The sequence below is a fragment of the Hyperolius riggenbachi genome, chromosome 8 (assembly GCF_040937935.1).
Source record: "Hyperolius riggenbachi isolate aHypRig1 chromosome 8, aHypRig1.pri, whole genome shotgun sequence".
Taxonomy (NCBI): Eukaryota; Metazoa; Chordata; class Amphibia; order Anura; family Hyperoliidae; genus Hyperolius; species Hyperolius riggenbachi.
The window spans coordinates 16,670,236-16,691,287 of record NC_090653.1 but is presented as its reverse complement, the minus strand read 5'-3'; the positions used below and the strand labels follow the sequence as shown (position 1 = coordinate 16,691,287).

Sequence of the window (21,052 nt, the reverse complement as noted above, 5' to 3'; positions counted from 1 at the left end):
GTGACGACTATGATGCATCACAACAACTATCACAACGCTCACAAGAGGATGATGAGGATTCTGGTAGGACTCTGGCACACATGGCTCAATTCATGCTAGACTGCATTGAACGCGACCCACGCATTGTGCGCATTCTGGACAACACCAATTACTGGGTTTATACCCTTCTGGATCCACGGTACAAACACAATGTTCCAAAACTGCTTGAAGAAAGAGTCAGACAGGTCAAAATGGAACAATACCAGCAGGCCCTTGTGGAGACTTTAGAGAGGAGATTGACATCCTCCCCCTCCTCTAGCCAGTTGTACGCCGACAGACTGACTTCCGCAAACCCAGGACGACCAGGAGGGCAGCAAACAACGCAAGCCGCAGCTAGTGCCCAAAAGGGAATGGTATCGGCAGTGTCCTTGGAGTGGGAAAATTTTCTGACACCCATGCAGCAGCAGCCCACTGAACAGCAAGCATGCAGATCCACCTCCAACACCGATCGCCTGGAGAAGATGGTCAAGGACTACATGTCAGATGACGTAGCTGTGTCGAACAATCCATCTGCACCCTTCAACTATTGGGTATCGAAGCTAGACACCTGGCACGAACTGGCAATGTACGCAATAGAGGTGCTGGCTTGCCCGGCAGCCAGCGTTATGTCGGAACGCTGTTTCAGTGCTGCCGGAGGCATCGTCACAGATCGGCGTATCCGCCTCTCCACAGAAAATGTAGACCGTCTGACTCAAATTAAAATGAATCAATCCTGGATTGGAAATAACTACGCAACACTCCAGGACCCCAACCAAGTAACATGACCAATGAACATCTTGGATGGTGTAGCGTTTCCGGTCCCTGTTTATTGAACCTCTCATCTGTATTACATTTATGACTGCATGGCGGCAAAAAGCATTGCTGCTATATCCGCACGCTTTTTGTCCTCATGCAAGGCCTGGGTTGTTGTGTCTCAAAAAGCATGGCCTTCTCCTCCTGCGCCTCCTCGTGTTCCATCACGTCTGCTGCTGCTGGGTTAGCGTTGCCGCGTGGTCCCTGTTTATTGAACCACTTATCTTTATTACATTTATGACTGCATGGCGGTACAAAGCATGCTATCCGCACGCTTTTTGTCCTCATGCAAGGCCTGGGTTGTTGTGTCTCAAAAAGCATGGCCTTCTCCTCCTGCGCCTGCTCCTGTTCCATCACGTGTGCTGCTGCTGCTGCTGGGTTAGCGTTGCCGGTCCCTGTTTATGGAACCTCTTATCTTTATTACATTTATGACTGCATGGCGGTACAAAGCATGCTATCCGCATGCTTCTTGTCCTCATGCAAGGCCTGGGTTGTTGTGTCTCACAAAGCGTGGCCTTCTCCTCCTGCGCCTCCTCCTGTTCCATCACGTCTGCTGCTGCTGGGTTAGCGTTGCCGCGTGGTCCCTGTTTATTGAACCACTTATCTTTATTACATTTATGACTGCATGCCGGTACAAAGCATGCTATCCGCATGCTTCTTGTCCTCATGCAAGGCCTGGGTTGTTGTGTCTCAAAGCGTGGCCTTCTCCTCCTGCGCCTCCTCCTGTTCCATCACGTGTGCTGCTGCTGCTGCTGGGTTAGCGTTACCGGTCCCTTTTCGTGGAACCTCTTCTCTGTATTACATTTATGACTGCATGGCGAAAAAAAGCATGTTACCTGTGCAAAGAAACATGACATTTTCCACATTTAAAAGACAGTTTTTCCTTTGAAACTTTACAATCAATTTTCTCAAAAACTATAAGCTCTTTTTGCAAAAAATTTTTTTCCTCTTGTACCCACTCCCAAGGTGCACATACCCTGTAAATTTGGGGTATGTAGCATGTAAGGAGGCTTTACAAAGCACAAAAGTTCGGGTCCCCATTGACTTCCATTATGTTCGGAGTTCGGCTCGAACACCCGAACATCGCGGCCATGTTCGGCCTGTTCGGCCCGAACCCGAACATCTAGATGTTCGCCCAACACTAGTTGGGTTGTGTAGGTTGTTACTGAGGCGACCTTGAGAGTAGTGGTGCTCAAATACCCCTTTTTAAAATTCGAGTTTGGTCGAATTCGAATAGTAAATTATTCGAGGTCAGTCGAATATTCGAGTCGAATAAATTTTACTATTCGATTCGACCTCGGACTTCGACCTCACTATTCGAGTTGGTATTCGAGCTCATTATTCGAGCTGACTATTCGAATTGGCCTTAAATAGCTTCCCAACACTTGTTTTGAGGGTGAATGATGCAAGAAACATATTTTTTTCCAAGTAACAACAGCAAGTGATTATGTGGGGATGTTCCTTTAAAAAAAAAAAAAGGTGAAAAGAGAAGTTGTGTCCAGAATTTTGTTCAGTACTGTATATACTTCTTCTTCTTCTTCTTCATCTTCTATATCTTCTTCTTCTTCTTCTATATCTTCTTCTTCATCTTCTTCTTCTTCTTCATCTTCATCTTCTTCATCTTCATCTTCTTCATCTTCTTCATCTTCATCTTCTTCATCATCTTCTTTATCTTCTTCTTCTTCATCTTCATCTTCTTCATCTTCTTCTTCATCTTCTTCATCTTCATCTTCTTCATCTTCATCTTCTTCATCTTCTTCATCTTCATCTTCTTCATCTTCTTCTTCTTCATCTTCATCTTCTTCATCTTCTTCTTCATCTTCTTCATCTTCTTCATCTTCTTCTTCATCTTCTTCATCTTCTTCATCTTCTTCTTCTTCTTCTTCTTCTTCTTCTTCTTCTTCATCTTCTTCTTCTTCATCTTCTTCTATATCGTCTTCTTCTTCACTTATTTCTCTTTTCATTTTTTTTTTTTTAAAGAAATGCAGCTATTTTTGAGCGTAACAACAAATAGCTGGTGGCGCACGCACGTTGGAAGCGCCATTGTATGTGCTCCCTGGCAGTGGAAACACACAGACAGCAGGAGGTAAATTCAGCAGCAGGAGGAGGAGGATGAGTGTGTGGCAGCATGCAGTCAATGAGGCAGGCAGCGTGACATAATAGCCCTGGTACCTAGCGGTGATACCAGGGCTGTAAATAAACACAACAGGAGGTCCCAGACAGCGGTCGTGCAGCCCACATTGTGTCCAATACACAACTGGGACAACACAGTTTTCAACCCGGGCACCTCAGAAAAATTAAACCTTTTTTTGTAATGGTTTTGTAGTTTTGGTTTTACAACCAATTACACAGATATATAGCTATTTTTTGACGTAATAGCTGGTGGCAGAGTGGCAGCAGAAGGTAAATCTGTGTACCCTGGCGGTGGGAAACACAGACAGACAGCAGCAGCAGCAGGAGGAGGAATGGAGGAGTAATTATGTGAGCAGCTATTGTTTGACGTAATAGCTGGTGGCAGTGTGGCAGCAGAAGGTAATTCTGTGTACCCTGGCAGTGGGAAACACAGACAGACAGCAGCAGCAGGAGGAATGGAGGAGTAGTGTGAGTGTGGCAGCAGGTAGGCAGCGTGACATAATAGCCCTGGTACCTAGCGGTGATACCAGGCCGTAAATAAACACAACAGGAGGTCCCAGACAGCGGTCGTGCAGCCCACATTGTGTCCAATACACAACTGGGACAACACAGTTTTCAACCCGGGCACCTCAGAAAAATTAAACCTTTTTTTGTAATGGTTTTGTAGTTTTGGTTTTACAACCAATTACACAGATATATAGCTATTGTTTGACGTAATAGCTGGTGGCAGAGTGGCAGCAGAAGGTAAATCTGTGTACCCTGGCGGTGGGAAACACAGACAGACAGCAGCAGCAGCAGCAGGAGGAGGTATGGAGGAGCAGTGTGAGTGTGGCAGCAGGTAGGCAGCGTGACATAATAGCCCTGGTACCTAGCGGTGATACCAGGGCTGTAAATAAACACAACAGGAGGTCCCAGACAGCGGTCGTGCAGCCCACATTGTGTCCAATACACAACTGGAACAACACAGTTTTCAACCCGGGCACCTCAGAAAAATTAAACCTTTTTTTTTTTTAATGGTTTGTTTGGTTTTGGTTTTGCAACCAATATAGCTATTGTTTGACGTAATAGCTGGTGGCAGAGTGGCAGCAGAAGAAGGTAATTCTGTGTACCCTGGCAGTGGGAAACACAGACAGACAGCAGAAGGGCAGTACACAGCAGCCCACTGTAGGTGTAAAATGTGTGGCTGCAGGCGACGTAATAGTCAAAGTGAACCAGGCTGGCTTAGTGAGCAGGAGCCAGGAGGTGGTAAAGGGTGGTAAGGCACATTAACGATGCTTCCGGCAGCCAGTTCATGTCCCCCTCTCGCCGACAACAGGGGCCAGGAACTCGCCTTCCACCCACGCCTGGTTCATCTTCAGAAACGTCAGTCTGTCCACAGACTTGTGAGACAGACGTGAGCGTTTCTCGGTGACCACGCCACCAGCTGCACTGAAGCAGCGCTCGGACAGCACGCTGGAAGGGGGGCAGGACAGCACTTCCAGGGCGTACTGCGCTAGCTCGCTCCAGATCTCCATGCGCATGACCCAATACTCCATGGGATCAACAGGGGCATCGCTGTCAAGCCCGCTGTACGACCCCATGTAGTCAGCCACCATGCGGGTCAGGCGCTGGCTGTGACCGGAGGAGGATGCTGCTGCATGCATCTCCTCTCTAGTCACTGCTGCCGGAGCCTCTACAGTCCTGTAGAGCTCGTGGCTGAGAGACAGCAGGTCTGTGGGGCGCTTGCTGCTGCTGGATGCAGGCACCTGCTGCTGCCTCTGTGCTGGCTGCTGGACAGTGGGGGTGGAAGGCTGGGGGAAGGCTTCCTCCAAGCGCTCAACAAGGGCCTGCTGCAAGCTCCTTATTTGTTGCGCTGGGTCTCCTCCTGCAGGCGGCAGGAACTGGCTCAACTTCCCCTTGAGGCGTGGGTCCAACATCATGCTGATCCAGATGTCCTCCCTCTGCTTCATCTGGATCACCCTGGGGTCCCTGCGCAGGCACGTCAGCATGTGCGCTGCCATTGGGAAGAGGCGGGCCACGTCTGCTGGCACATCGACGTCAGTGCTGTCCTCATCCTCCTCCTCTGCCGCCTCATCCTCTCTCCACCCCCGCACCAACTCAGCTGCGCTGTGCTGATCCCCCTCATCAGCAGCCAGGTCAGGGACCTCCACCAAGTCCTCCTCCTCCTCCCCCTCAGAGGTGGACTGCGCAGCTGGTTGCCGCTCCTGCTGGTCCAAGGCTGCCGCTCCCTGTTCCAGCAAAGCATCGAGGGCCCTGTTCAGCAGAGAAACCAGGGGCACCCACTCGCAGACCATAGCATGGTCCCTGCTCACCATGTTTGTGGCCTGCAGGAAGGGAGCCAGCACAAAGCACACCTGCTGCATGTGCCTCCAGTCATCATCGGGGACGATGGACGGGATGTTGCTGGTCTTGTCCCTTCTCTGAGCTGCGGAAACAGTGGCCAGGGCAAGGTACTGGTTGACAGCGTGCCTCTGTTCAACCAGACGCTCCAACATCGCCAGGGTGGAGTTCCAGCGAGTCGGAACGTCAATGATCAGCCGATGGCGTGGCAGATCCAGCTCCTTTTGCACGTCTTCCAGGCTCGCACAGGCTGCAGCCGAGCGCCGGAAGTGACGCACAACATTCCTTGCCGTTTCCAGCAGTTCGCCCATCCCCTGGTAGGTGCGCAGGAACTTCTGCACCACCAGGTTCAGCACGTGGGCAAGACAGGGGATGTGGGTCAGGCTTCCCCTGTCTATGGCAGCAACCAAATTGGCCCCATTGTCGGACACCACCTCTCCGACTCTGAGGCCTCTGGGGGTCAGCCAAATCCTCTCCTGCTCCTGGAGTTTGGCCAACACGTGGGCTGCCGTCAGCTTGGTCTTGCCAAGGCTGACCAAGTGCAGCAGCGCTTGGCAGTGGCGGGCCTTCACGCTGCTGCTGAGGCGGGGGGTTTGGCCAGGTGTGGCGGAGGATGGCAGAGGATCGGAGGAACCCGCTGCAGTTCCCCTGACCCTGCGGGGTGGCACCACCCACTGTGTTGCTGCTGCTGCTGCTGTGCCCGCTGCTGCTCTCCCATCCTCACCCCCTTCCACCAAGCTGACCCAGTGGACAGTGAAGGACAGGTAGCGGCCTGTCCCGAAGCGGCTGCTCCAGGAGTCCATGGTGACGTGGACCCTTTCACCAACCGCGTGCTCCAGCCCTCGCTCCACATTGGCCATCACAAAGCGGTGCGGTGCAGGAATGGCCTTGCGGGCGAAGAAGTGTCTGCTGGGGAGCTGCCAGTCTGGGGCTGCGCAAGCAAGCAGCGCCCGCATGTCGCTCCCCTCCTGCACGAGCGTGTACGGCAGGAGTTGGGAGCACATGGCCCGTGCCAGCAAGCCGTTCAGCTGCCGCACGCGACGGCTGCTGGGAGGCAGAGCCCTAACCACCCCCTGGAAGGACTCGCTCAAAAGGCTCTGGCGTGGCCTTTTGCTGACACGGGAATCAGCAGACACAGCGGAGGAGGCCACTGAGGACTGGCTGCCAGAACAGGCCTCAGTGTCGGCGGCAGGAGTTGCAGAGGGGGGAGGAGCAGTGCGTTTCCGCACTCCTGCTGGTGCTGCTGGAGGAGCAGGAGGGCGGGTGGCTGCTGTTGCTGCTGCTGCTGCTGAAGGCTGTGCAGTGATGGGTGTGGTGCCACTGCCAGCACCAGATGCCTTCAGCCTCTGGAACTCCTCATGCTGGTGGAAATGTTTAGCCGCAAGGTGGTTGATGAGCGAGCTGGTGCTGAACTTTAAGGGGTCTGCACCTCTGCTCAACTTCCGCTGACAGTGGTTGCAAGTGGCGTACTTGCTGTACACAGTGGGCATGGTGAAAAAGCGCCAGATTGGTGACAGAAACATCCCCCTACGGCATGGAAGCGCTGCTGCCTGTCTCCCTGTGGTGGTTGGGGGGGGGGCTTGGGTGCGGCTGGTGGTGGTACTGGCTGATGCTGCTGCTGCTGCTGCTGAGCCTGAGACACCAGCAGGCTGTGGGACGCTGCCAATGCTTGCAATGATGCGCCTCCTTGCAAGGCCCACAAGCGCATCCTCCTCCTCCTCCGAGCTGCTGAGGACGACATCCCCTGGAGGTGGTGGCACCCAGTCTCTGTCTGTCACCGGGTCATCACCATCATCCTCCCCCTCCTGAAACATGTCCTGCTGGGATGATGACCCCCCAAACTCCTCTCCTGATGCATGGATGGGCTGCTTGACTGTCGCCACAGTCTTGCTGTCCAATCCCTCATCCCCCAAAGTGCCCATCAGCATCTCCTCCTCCAAATCGCCAACAACAGCAGACAATTGACTCATCATGCCTGGGGTCAAAAGAGTGCTGAATGACAGGTCGGCGACTGACGGTGAACTGGCCTCCTCCCCAGACCCTGCTGGGCGGCTGCTGCGAACAGGGGTGGTGGTGGTGGTGGTGGTGGTGGTGAGGGTGGAGGCCTCGGATGCAGAGCTGATGGCGGGCTGCTCATCCTCCGTCATGAGTTGCACCACAGCGTCTGCATCCTTTTCCTCAATGGGACGTTTCCGACCCGGCTGGAGGAAAATGGGAGCAGGTGCTACACGCTGCTGCTGCTGTGTCTCTGCAGCGTGAGTTGCAGATGCTCCTGCTGGGCGGCGCCCAAGGCGTCCACGGCCAGTGGCTATGGGAGGAATGTTAGCCACTGACGCTGCTGCTGCTGCTGCGGAACTGTGCATGGTGGCGCGCCCGCGGCCGCGGCTTGCCACAATGCTGCTCCCTCTCCTCCTGATTCCCTTGCTGCCCTTCCCCTTGCCCAAACCGCGCTGGCTGCCACTTCCAGACATCTTCAATGTTTTGGGCGTATAGACAAAAGTTTTTTAAAAGGGCGGGTGAAAAGTGGGGTACTTTAATGGAGTGGGTTGGTTGGTGAGGTGACTGAGTGAGTGTCCCCTAGTACAGTAAGTAAGTAGTAACAGTCAGGAAGTACAACTAGCAGTTACAATAATCAGTAGTAATCACAAGTAAATTTAGTGTGTGTACACTCAGACAGTGAGTGCACGCAGGCAGGAGCTAGTAGCCTATGAACACAGTGACTGAGTGTCCTAGACTCCTAGTACAGTAAGAGTAAGTAGTAACAGTAAGTAGAACTAACTAATTACAATAATCAATCAGCGATCAGAAGGAAATGGAGTGTGGGTGTGTGTACACTCAGACAGTGAGTGCACGCAGGCAGGAGCTAGTAGCCTATGAACACAGTGACTGAGTGTCCTAGACTCCTAGTACAGTAAGAGTAAGTAGTAACACCAGTAAGTAGAACTAACTAATTACAATAATCAATCAGCGATCAGAAGGAAATGGAGTGTGGGTGTGTGTACACTCAGACAGTGAGTGCACGCACGCAGGAGCTAGTAGCCTATGAACACAGTGACTGAGTGTCCTAGACTCCTAGTACAGTAAGAGTAAGTAGTAACACCAGTAAGTAGAACTAACTAATTACAATAATCAATCAGCGATCAGAAGGAAATGGAGTGTGGGTGTGTGTACACTCAGACAGTGAGTGCACGCAGGCAGGAGCTAGTAGCCTATGAACACAGTGACTGAGTGTCCTAGACTCCTAGTACAGTAAGAGTAAGTAATAACAGTAAGTAGAACTAACTAATTACAATAATCAATCAGCGATCAGAAGGAAATGGAGTGTGGGAGTGTGTACACTCAGACAGTGAGTGCACGCAGGCAGGAGCTAGTAGCCTATGAACACAGTGACTGAGTGTCCTAGACTCCTAGTACAGTAAGAGTAAGTAGTAACAGTAAGTAGAACTAACTAATTACAATAATCAATCAGCGATCAGAAGGAAATGGAGTGTGGGTGTGTGTACACTCAGACAGTGAGTGCACGCAGGCAGGAGCTAGTAGCCTATGAACACAGTGACTGAGTGTCCTAGACTCCTAGTACAGTAAGAGTAAGTAGTAACACCAGTAAGTAGAACTAACTAATTACAATAATCAATCAGCGATCAGAAGGAAATGGAGTGTGGGTGTGTGTACACTCAGACAGTGAGTGCACGCACGCAGGAGCTAGTAGCCTATGAACACAGTGACTGAGTGTCCTAGACTCCTAGTACAGTAAGAGTAAGTAATAACAGTAAGTAGAACTAACTAATTACAATAATCAATCAGCGATCAGAAGGAAATGGAGTGTGGGTGTGTGTACACTCAGACAGTGAGTGCACGCACGCAGGAGCTAGTAGCCTATGAACACAGTGACTGAGTGTCCTAGACTCCTAGTACAGTAAGAGTAAGTAATAACAGTAAGTAGAACTAACTAATTACAATAATCAATCAGCGATCAGAAGGAAATGGAGTGTGGGTGTGTGTACACTCAGACAGTGAGTGCACGCACGCAGGAGCTAGTAGCCTATGAACACAGTGACTGAGTGTCCTAGACTCCTAGTACAGTAAGAGTAAGTAGTAACAGTAAGTAGAACTAACTAATTACAATAATCAATCAGCGATCAGAAGGAAATAGAGTGTGTGTTGTGTGTGTACACTCAGACAGTGAGTGCGCACACGCAGGAGCTAGTAGTCTATATGAACAGTGACAGTGAGTGTCCCTACGGGTACAGTAAGAGTAAGTAGTAAGTAAGTACAACTAACAATAATCAATCAGTAATCAGAAGGAAATAGAGTGTGTGTACACACAGACAGTGAGTGAGTGCACACACGCAGGAGCTAGCTAGTAGCCTATAAACAGTGACAGTCAGTGAGTGTCCTACTCCTAGTACAGTATAACTACAATACTATTAGTAAAGGACAGCAGAAATACTGGTATAGATGAGAGAAATAAACAGAGGACAGCTGCCCACAGAGGCAAGGCCCCCCTGAGGCCTAAACCTGTAAGCTTGCAGCAGCTGCCTGCAGTTCTCTAATGTAACACACAAGCTACTAACTAAAATACAATGTCTATCTAACTAACAACAATATAGGTGTATATGGCAGGTGTAGGTGAGCAAAAACGCTAGGTAAATGACCACAATAGAGCACTTGCTAAGCTAAAGCACAAAGGAGCAACTCTCTCTCTGTACAAGTCTCAGGCAAGCATGGAAAAACCTAAAATGGCGGCCGCTATTTATAGGGTAGGGGCTGGCCAGGGTCCCCCTCTGTGATTGGCTGCCGTCAGAGGGCCTGGGAGCCCTCTGATTGGCTCTAAGGACATCAATCTGGGCTATGACGCTATTCGAGCTCGGTACCGAGCTCGAATAGCGCCGGTTTGCTCGAATAGCTCGAATAGTGAATGGGCTATTCGAGTGTACTCGGATAGCCCATTCGAATAGCTCCAGCTATTCGGAGCTCGAATACCGAGCTCGAATAGCTGAAAAAGAGCTCGAATATTCGAGCTACTCGAATATTCGAGCTCTGCTGAGCACCACTGCTTGAGAGATGGAATGGAGGGTTGGGTTGTGTAGGTTGTTTCTGAGGCGACCTTGAGAGATGGAATGGAGGGTTGGGTTGTGTAGGTTGTTTCTGAGGCGACCTTGAGAGATTGGAATGGAGGGTTGGGTTGTGTAGGTTGTTTCTGAGGCGACCTATAGAGATGGAATGGATGGTTGGGTTGTGTAGGTTGTTACTGAGGTGTCCTTGAGAGATGGAATGGAGGGTTGGGTTGTGTAGGTAGTTTCTGAGGCGACCTTGATAGATGGAATGGAGGGTTGGGTTGTGTAGATTGTTACTGAGGTGAACTTGGGACATGGAATGAAGCATTGGGCTGTGTAGGTTATTTCTGAGGCAACCTTGAGAGATGGAATGGAGGGTTGGGTTGTGTAGGTTGTTACTGAGGTGAACTTGAGAAATGGAATGGAGGGTTGGGTTGTGTAGGTTGCTTCCGAGGCGAGAACAACTTTTCACATTGAGTATAACGCAGGCCTGCTGTCTCCTGCAAAACTCTGATTGGTGGATTGAATAGGACATATGATGTGCATTACAAACACCCTGAAGCGAACACAGTGAATCCAGCGCAGGAGACTTGGGCACACAGTGAGTAGCTTCGGCGCCGTCAGAAGACGGAGCTGAAGTTACTTTTAAAACACAATCATTTGGCCTCCAGCAATAGCTGGGAGCCGAATGATTTAATTCCCCAACATCCATGGCGGCCTGGAGGGGGAATAGTAATTAACACGGCCGGGACTTGTGCAGCAGCAGGATCCGCCATATACCGGCTGTATCCTGAGCCCAAGTCTCCCGCGTCGATTCCTCTCATACGCCCCTGAAGTGACATCAGACACAATGAAATACACAGGGCCAGTTCTAGACTTTTTGCTGCCTGAAGCAATACATTGTGAGGATGCCCCCCCCCCCCCACCACCACCACCACCATATGTGTGTAAAGCCGGACCGGAGAGGGGAGACTCATGAGGCTGTGCATTGCAGGTACTGGCACTACGCTTACCTTTCTCTGCTTTCTCCAAGACGGCATCTTCTTCCTGCCGGTCATGTGCTGCAGGGGTGGGCCGAAATGTTGCATGTGCGAAATTTCGCATCGAAATTCGCAATTACGCATCGTAATCGTAATGCAAAATTTCAGAGAAAATCATAATTGATTTCGTATGAAATAGTAGTATTTCATCATTTCGCTTAATTTTTCACATACTTTTTGCGAAATTTCGCATAATTTCATGCCGAGTTTAGAGGTTAACCGTTTCTGCCGCCCGGACGTGAAGTTCACGTCCGGGCGGCTGCTCTGCTGCGCTCCCGTGCCGTGACCCCGTGGTGTCCCTCGGTAGCCCTGTGATCAGTGAACGGTAACCTGGTTCCCGATCACCGATCCGTGTCCCCCGCAGAAAAACGAAGCGATCTTACCAGAGGCTTCAGTTTTTCTGCCCGGAAAAATTTCCGCATCCCCCTTGTACTTCCGCTTAGCGAGAAGCACAAGGAGGGTAAAAAAAAAAAAAAATGAAAGTGGCCATCTTGTGGCCAAATAGTAAAACTACATCTACATACATTTTACATTACAATTTACACATATAATAACAATTAAAAATTAACTGTTTATTTCCCACACCAAAATATCACCCAAATAAAATTTTTAATGGAAAAAAAAAATTACAATTAAAAAAAAAATAAAAATAAAAAAAATAAATAAAAAAGACGCAAATAGTTACCTAAGGGTCTGAACTTTTTAAATATGCATGTGAAGGGGGTATACTACGACCATTTTTAAAATTATAATCTTGTAAATAGTGATGGACACAAAATGGAAAAAATGCACCTTTATTTCCAAATAAAATATTGGCACCATACATTGTGATAGGGACAAAATTTAAATGGTGTCATAACCGAGACAAACGGGCAAATAAAATACATAGGTTTTAATTATGGTAGCATGGATTATTTTAAAGCTATAATGGTCGAAAACTGAGAAATAATGATTTTTTTTCCATTTTTTTCTTATTAATCCTATTAAAATGCATTTATAAAAACATTCTTAGCAAAATGTACCACTTAAAGAAAGCCCAATTAGTGGCGGAAAAAACAAGATATAGATCAATAAATTGTGATAAGTAGTGATAAAGTTATTAGCGAATGAATGGGAGGTGAAAATTGCTCTGATGCATAAGGTGAAAAATCCCAGTGGGCTGAAATGGATAATAGTAAAGCCCCCCATACAAGCTATTGCTACCAAAATTGCTACATATGTTAGGCAAATTAGTGGGTATAAGTCACACAAATAATTTTTCAAGAAGACATTGTAGTTTTTGAGAAAATCGATTTTAAAAAATGCAAAGCAAAATAGTTTTTAAACTGTCATTTTTCTGAGTGTTTCTCCCAAAAATGTTTGACTTGTACCCACGATTCTCCTTAACATATGTAGCAATTTGGTGTCAGTTAGCATGTATCGGGGCTTTGGTAATCACTGCCAAACTCGGCAAGAAATTACGCAAAATTTCACAAAATTTTATGCCAAATTACACGAAATCAATTACATTTGCAAATCGTAATTACTTATAAGCGTAATTGTGAAAATGTACGTGAAATTTCGCAAAATCGTAATTTGTTGATTACGATTATCACTAATGTGCTGCGCCGCATCACCTACCATCTGTCAGCAGAGTAGCGATGGGATCACCAGCCCTTCTTCCTCTCTGACTACGTCAATGCCTCGTGTGACCCGGCAACATGTAACAGGTCACATGAGGCACCGCTGTAGCCATGGATTCTGGACGGCGGATGGAGATCCCATCGCTGGAACGCTGAGAGCAGGTGAGAGAAGCATTGCCATGCATTCTAGGGAGAGGGAAGCAGGGGGTGTGAGGAGGGGGACATTAGGGGAAGGAAGCCACCTCTTGCCATTGTTAAAATGTGTGCATCAGATACCTATCACGTGCCAGCAGGGAGAGCACACAGCTAGTTCTGCAATATGAGTGCACCAAATACCCCTTGCAGGGCATAGGCAAACGTAGGGGGGATTACAGCTGCCCAGAATCCCCCCTCAGACCAGGACCGGTGCAGTGTCTGGGGACAGGCAAAAGTTGAGACACCAGAATATCTGCAGGTATCCTGCAGCTCACAGCACTGCCCTCTTTCTTTCCCTGCTATAGATGACTTTAGATGTGGCAGCAGCGTGTGTACAGAACATGGAGTCTGTGCCCTCACTTTCCCCTCCATTACCAATGTCAACTGTCCTCATTATTATCTGTAACCAAACTGCTCCTGACCTATCCCCTTGTCGATCAGGAGCAGATCAAACATTCAGGAGGTAATTGTCAGATCCTCTCAGTCGGATGGGAAATTGCATTATGTGTACCCAGCATGATGTCCTACCATATTATTATACTGTATTGTGCATGGCTGATGGAGACCTTTCAGGAACCCCCCCCCCCCCCCCCCCCCCTTGAAAATCCTGGGTTTGCCCCTGCAGGGGGAGCAGTGGAGTGGCTTAGAACACACAGCTAGTTCTGCAATATGTGTGCACCAGATATCCCCTTGCGTACCAGCAGGGGGAGTAGTGGAGCGGCTGAGAAGAACACACAGCTAGTTCTGTAAGCTACAACCTGATAGGCTGAAAAACATAAGGAAGGTTTCTGTTTTGTCACTGCCCATCTGTAATGTCATATCTTTGTCTCTAGGTTGGTGCTGAGCGCAGTTTCCGACTACTTTGCTGCGATGTTTACAAATGACGTGCGCGAAGCGAAGGAGGAGGAGATAAAAATGGAAGGCGTGGACCCGGACGCCCTCAAAGCTCTCGTACATTATGCTTATACAGGTAAAGATTACATTAAAGCAGCCTAAATTCAATCATTCAAAAAAAGTAAACACACGTGGGGTCATAGCTCCCTACTGTCCCGTTTTCAGACGGGACAGTCCCTCTTTGAGTCCCAAATCCCTCTGTCCCTCTTTCTCCCTCATTAGTCCCTCTTTTCACTGGTGCACCGAAGGGGGTATTCCGGGTGTCTGGAACACCCCCCCCCCCGCGACCAGAAGGAGATGTGTGCGGCGCTGCGGGGGCCTCGGTTGCTGCTGGCGGCGAGCGTAAGGCAGAGCTGCGGGGAGAGAAGACTTTACGCTTACGGTGCCTGGATCCTGCCGGCTTCCATGTACTTCCTGTCCCGGCGTCTGTCGCTATGGTAACAGCGCCCCCTGTGATGACATACCGCATGTCATCACAGGGGGAGCTCTTACCAATGCGACGCGAGCCGGGACAAGCAGAAGATAGAAGCTGCGTGCAGGATGAAGGCAGGTAAGTGGAGACTCCTCTCTCTCCGCTCCCCCCCCCCCCGCCTACCTATCTAACCTATACTGGGACATATACCTATCTAAGCTATACTGAGGGGCATATACCTATCTAATCTATACTGGGGGGCATATACCTATCTAATCTATACTGGGGGGCATATACCTATCTAATCTATACTGGGGCATATACCTATCTAATCTATACTGGGGGGCATATACCTATCTAACCTATACTGGGGGGCATATACCTATCTAATCTATACTGGGGCATATACCTATCTAATCTATACTGGGGGCATATACCTATCTAATCTATACTGGGGCATATACCTATCTAATCTTTACTGGGGGGCATATACCTATCTAATCTATACTGGGGGACATGTACCTATCTAACCTATACTGGGGGACATATACCTATCTAACCTATACTGGGGAATATACCTATCAAACCTGTACTGGGGCATATACCTATCTAAGCTATACTGAGGGGCATATACCTATCTAATCTATACTGGGGGGCATATACCTATCTAATCTATACTGGGGGGCATATACCTATCTAATCTATACTGGGGCATATACCTATCTAATCTATACTGGGGGGCATATACCCATCTAACCTATACTGGGGAATATACCTATCAAACCTGTACTGGGGCATATACCTATCTAAGCTATACTGAGGGGCATATACCTATCTAATCTATACTGGGGGGCATATACCTATCTAATCTATACTGGGGCATATACCTATCTAATCTATACTGGGGGGCATATACCTATCTAACCTATACTGGGGGACATATACAGTACCTATCTAACCTATACTGGGGGACATGTACCTATCTAACCTATACTGGGGGACATATACCTATCTAACCTATACTGGGGGACATATACCTATCTCACCTATACTGGGGGACATATACCTATCTAATCTATACTGGGGGACATATACTGTACCTATCTAATCTATACTGGGGGACATATACCTATCTAATCTGTACTGAAGGGGTATATACCTATCTAACCTATACTGGAGCCATATACCTATCTAACCTATACTGGAGCCATATACCTATCTAACCTATACTGGGGCATATACCTATCTAACCTATACTGGGGGGCATATACCTATCTAACCTATACTGGGGGACATATACCTATCTAACCTATACTGGGGGACATGTACCTATCTAACCTATACTGGGGGACATATACCTATCTAACCTATACTGGGGGACATATACCTATCTAATCTATACTGGGGCATATACCTATCTAATCTATACTGGGGGACATATACCTATCTAACCTATACTGGGGGACATATACCTATCTAATCTATACTGGGGCATATACCTATCTAATCTATACTGGGGGGCATATACCTATCTAACCTATACTGGGGGACATATACCTATCTAATCTATACTGGGGCATATACCTATCTAACCTATACTGGAGCCATATACCTATCTAATCTATACTGGGGCATATACCTAGCTAATCTATACTGGGGGACATATACCGATCTAACCTATACTGGGGGACATATACCTATCTAATCTATACTGGGGGGCATATACCTATCTAACTTATACTGGAGCCATATGCCTATCTAATCTATACTGGGGGGCATATACCTATCTAACCTATACTGGAGCCATATACCTATCTAACCTATACTGGGGGCAACTATATGGGCTACCTATACTCGGCTGGCTACCTATACTGTGGGCACCTATACCTGTCTCCACATTGGGGCACATTTTACACCCTCGCCCTGGGTGCAATTTAGCCTAGAAACTGCTAGTATTTGGCTCCACGCACATCATGTTTTGGCCACGCCCACATGCCGCTTTCAGGAATCCCCCCCTTGAAAATCCTGGATTTGCCCCTGCTTTTGTCCCTCTTTCAGGACTGATGTACAGATCTGTGTAAATAAATGCATTTTTCTACTGAAAAATGTTTCTCTAAACTTTATTCCCATTATTTAAATTTATATATTTTTTATTTCAAATTTAATTTGAAGGAAAACGAACCAGGATAGAGAGGACCAGCATAGCTCCCAACCGTCGTCTCTCTTTGGAAACGCTGTCCCTCTGTCCCTCTTTGCTCCTCATTTGTCCCTCTTTCAGGACTGATGTACAGATCTATGGAAACCTATATGGATTTTTCTTCTGAAAAATGTGTTTTATTGACTCTAAACTGTATTCCCATCCTTTAAATTGATATATTTATATATTATTTATTTATATATTCAAATGATAAAATGAAGGAAAATAAATCAGGATAGAAAAGACCGGTTTGGTTTGAATCGTAAAACATATTTTTCTGAAAAAAATCTTTATGGTATGTGATTAGGGGTGTGTTGGGGGCGTGATTAGGGGGGTGGCATGGGCATGGCTTAAGTGTCCCTCTTATCTTAAAATGTTGGGAGGTATGGGACCTCTACTTTTTCTCTTGTATTGAGCATAAATAGTAAATGCTAGGCCAGCTTCAGTTAGTACTGTTGTGGTACAGCGGTTAGGGTGCTTGCCCACCACACAGTGAGACCTGGGTTCGATTCCCAGCCAATGTGAGTTGGCTTTTATGCTACAAATCCTTAAAGGGAACCTAAACGGAGAAGGATATGGATTTTTCCTTTTAAAATAATACCAGTTGCCTGAATCGCCTGCTGATCCTATGTCTCTAATACGTTTAGCCACAGCCCCTGAACAAGCATGCAGATCAGGTGCTCTGACTGAAGTCAGACTGGATTAGCTGCATGCTTTTTTCAGGGTGTGATTCAGCCGCTATTGCAGTCACAGAGATCAGCTGGACTGCCAGGCAACTGGTATTGTTTACAGGAAACATCCATATCACTCTCAGTTAAGGTTCGCTTTAAGCAACCTAATGTTTCTATTGCATTGAGCATAAATAGTAAATGCTAGGCCAGCTTCAGTTAGTACTGTTGTGGTACAGCGGTTAGGGTGCTTGCCCACCACACAGTGAGACCTGGGTTTGATTCCCAGCTATGGTATGTAAACTGTTTTTTGAAATAGTATAATTCCCTGGCAGATGAGACCCTGGAGGGAGGAGGGAATGGGTAGAAGGGTGGAGGGAGGACCTTTAGGTATTAGAGCTCTTGAAACATGTTTTCTATCATTTTTCCAGCCGGTAGAATTTTTTCAAATTTTCAAAGTTCGCCTCCCCATTGAAGTCTATTGCGGTTCGCGAACTTTTTCGCGAACCGAACCTTTCGCGGAGGTTCGCGAACAGGGTTCACAAACCGAAAATCGGAGGTTCTCGACATCTCTAATGGTATTCATGTAATTAGAAAAGGAGAAAAGAGTGCAGTTGTACAGAAAAACTGATAGTTTTATGATTTAGTTTTTTGTCCTTTCTTCATTCGAGCAAGATATCTGATTGAATTTCCTGTTTTCATTAACCTCCTTGCCGGTTATCCCGAGCTCAGCTCGGGGTAACCTGCGCAGGAGGATTTCTCAGGCCCCGCTGGGCCGATTTCTATCAAATAAAAAGGAGCACACGCAGCGGGCACTTTGCCAGCCGCGTGTGCTACCTGATCGCCGCCGCAGCGCGGCGATCCACCGCGTGCAGCGGCGATCCACCGCGTGCAGCGGCGAAAGAGGGGTCCACCCAGCTGCCCGAGCCCAGCGCAGCCAGAACAAACAGTTCCGGCCAGCGCTAAGGCCTCGTTCACATCTGCTGCGCTGAAAAACGTGTGAAAGCGCGTGGTAAAAAACGCATGCGCTTCTGCGCGCTTTAGTGCGCGTTTCTGTGCGTTGCGCTGCGCTTCTTTAAAGCACGTTTTGCTTGTTGTACCAGCAGCAGTTGTCAATAAAACTTTGTTTTTGTATGTAAATGTATTTTTTTCTCCAATTAGGGGTAAAAAACGCATGCGCTTCTATGCGCTTGTACGCGCTTCTATGCGCTAAAAAAGCGCACCCATTCACTTGCATTGATGTGCGCTTTCCAGCTCAACGCACAGAAATGCATGCAACCCTACGTTTCTGTAACGCTGCTCAGCGCAGCGGATAGATGTGAACCAGCTACATTTAGTTACATAGGAAAGTAAATACCTTGCTGATCGCACAGGGCAGTGCGCTGTAAAAAGCGCACAGAAACGGCCCTGATGTGAACGAGGCCTAAGGGCTGGATCGGAGGCGGCTGACGTCAGGACGTCGGCTGACGTCCATGACGTCACTCCGCTCGTCGCCATGGCGTCGAGGAAAGCGAAACAAGGAAGGCCGCTCACTGCGGCCTTCCTTGTTACTTCTGATCGCCGCATACGGAGCGCCCTCTAGTGGGCTTTCACTTTCAGTTGGCTGCATGAAATAGTTTTTTTTTTTTATTTAAAAAACCCTCCCGCAGCCGCCCTGGCGATCTTAATAGAACGCCAGGGAGGTTAATATATCGATTGGCTGTATATAAAAAAAAATGGTAGTGTGTGTGTGTGCGGGGGGCACATTTGCTTTGCAGAAAAAAATCTGTAAAATAAAAAATAAAAAAATAAATAAAAAAGTTAACATACAAACTCTTTCTGACCTGCCAATAAAATAATGCGGTGAAATTTCAGCGCGCGGTTTCGTGAATAATCATATTTCGGCTCAAGGCTTTTTCGCTCTGTCATATTTGCGGCACGCTGAGAGTAAAGAATGTTTCAGCTTCCACTTATGAAAAGAACAGAACAATGAAAAAAATGCGTATCCAATTGTCGCCATCAAACACTGGCATGCGGGCACAGCGGCGTTCTCTTTGGATCGAAGGCTTTTTGTGCCGTCCCACCAGTACGGGGAGAGAAGAACGCTGCCCATTAATCTTTATTCCGAGATTAAACAAACGCCCCCGGGGGGAGCAGGCGGGCGTGAAACAAAGAGCGCAGAGGATCAGAGCCGCGTGGAAAAATGACATAATTCTCCGATTCTTCGCTTTCCACAAATGAAGCCAAAGAAAATCATGTAGTCTTGTGATTAGAGCGTTTTTTTTTTAATTGACGGTCTTGATATCATTTGTTACAGGTAGATTAAAAGACCGTCAATGATGCCTAATCCCGTTGGGCTGAAAACGAGAGAGTCTCCCTCAGAAGAGATCGATAATCATGAATTAGTAAATCTCTTTATAATCCCGATAGCACTCCAGGCCTTTTCTATTTCGCCTTGTGACATCAGAATTATCGAGCGCGGTAAATAAGCGTATAGGATTGTAGGTCAATATACGCATACATAGCCGTTTTCTTGCCCTCATTTATTGTGATATTTCTGAAACGTGCTGCTGTTAGGGTTCACACCGGAAATCGCGAGTACCTGCTGTAATCCCAATTTCCTCTACCTATGACCTGCCTTTGTGGTGTGATTAGCGCACTATTGGACAAGGAGGTCGAGAGAATAAAATATTTGATAGTACTGGATCGAAATAATATCACATAGCCCCAGTGGCGTAGCTAAGGAGCTATGGGCCCCAGTGCAAGTTTTACATGGGGCCCCCCAAGCACTCTATACACAGGGACGGCGCTACCATTAAGGCAAAGGAGGCAGCTGCCCCAGGGCCCCAGAGCTTGTAGGGGCCCCCAGTGGCTACAAGAGGAAAAAAAAAATTCAGATCGGCCTTATAGTTTTTGAGAAAATCGATTTTAAAGTTTCAAAGGAAAAAAAAATACAAATTTAAAAACCTGCCAACTTTAATGGTTAATAGCAAATCCACCTTAAATGCTAGAAACCCTAAATTTGCAGGATATGTTAAGGAGATCATTAGTAATAAGAGGAAAAAACAATTTTTCAAAAAGACCTTATAGTTTTTGAGAAAATCGATTTTAAAGTTTAGAAGGAAAAAAGTATACTTTTAAATGCGGTAAATGTCACTTTTAGTAGCAAACCTAACAGTAGTGTAATTTTACATGTATCAAACGAAAGCGCAATAAATTTCCTGACGGGGTTTCCAGGGGGTCTATACGCAGCCGCAGCGCTTTGGCCAGGCATCGCTATACAGCCGCAATATGGCTGTATGAAGATCCCTGGCATGTTTTCCTATTTTCCCAATTTTTTTTTTTATGTTTAGAGTGTGGGATTTAAAAAAAAAAAAAAAAATTATGTGGGGTCCCCCCTCCTGAAACTTTTTAACCCCTTGTCCCCCATGCAGGCTGGGATAGCCAGAATGTGGAGCTCCGACCGATTGGGACTTCACACCCTGACTATACCAGCTGCAAAAAATGTCCCCTAATGCCGATTTTTGTTCCGGGGTATATGTTGGGGGGTGGGGGGGGGCCCAGGTTTATTTTGCCCTGGGGCCCCATTGTTGCTTAAACCGGCCCTGTCTATACATAACAATTGATACGGCGCACCAAAACCTGCCAAGGACAACCCCAGTGTCAGAGGTGCAAGAAGGGGAC

The 21,052-nt window shown here is 47.7% G+C and overlaps 1 protein-coding gene across 3 annotated transcripts in view; it reads left to right on the top strand.

Moving 5' to 3' along the window:
* The window catches only part of KLHL4 (kelch like family member 4), a 223,128-nt gene that overhangs the window by 136,771 nt on the left and 65,305 nt on the right, over nt 1-21,052 (top strand). For all 3 annotated transcript variants that reach the window (XM_068250007.1, XM_068250010.1, XM_068250008.1), the window contains exon 3: nt 14,052-14,188. In XM_068250007.1, the coding sequence (XP_068106108.1) occupies nt 14,052-14,188 (137 nt within the window). The remainder of the gene's footprint in view (nt 1-14,051; nt 14,189-21,052) is intronic.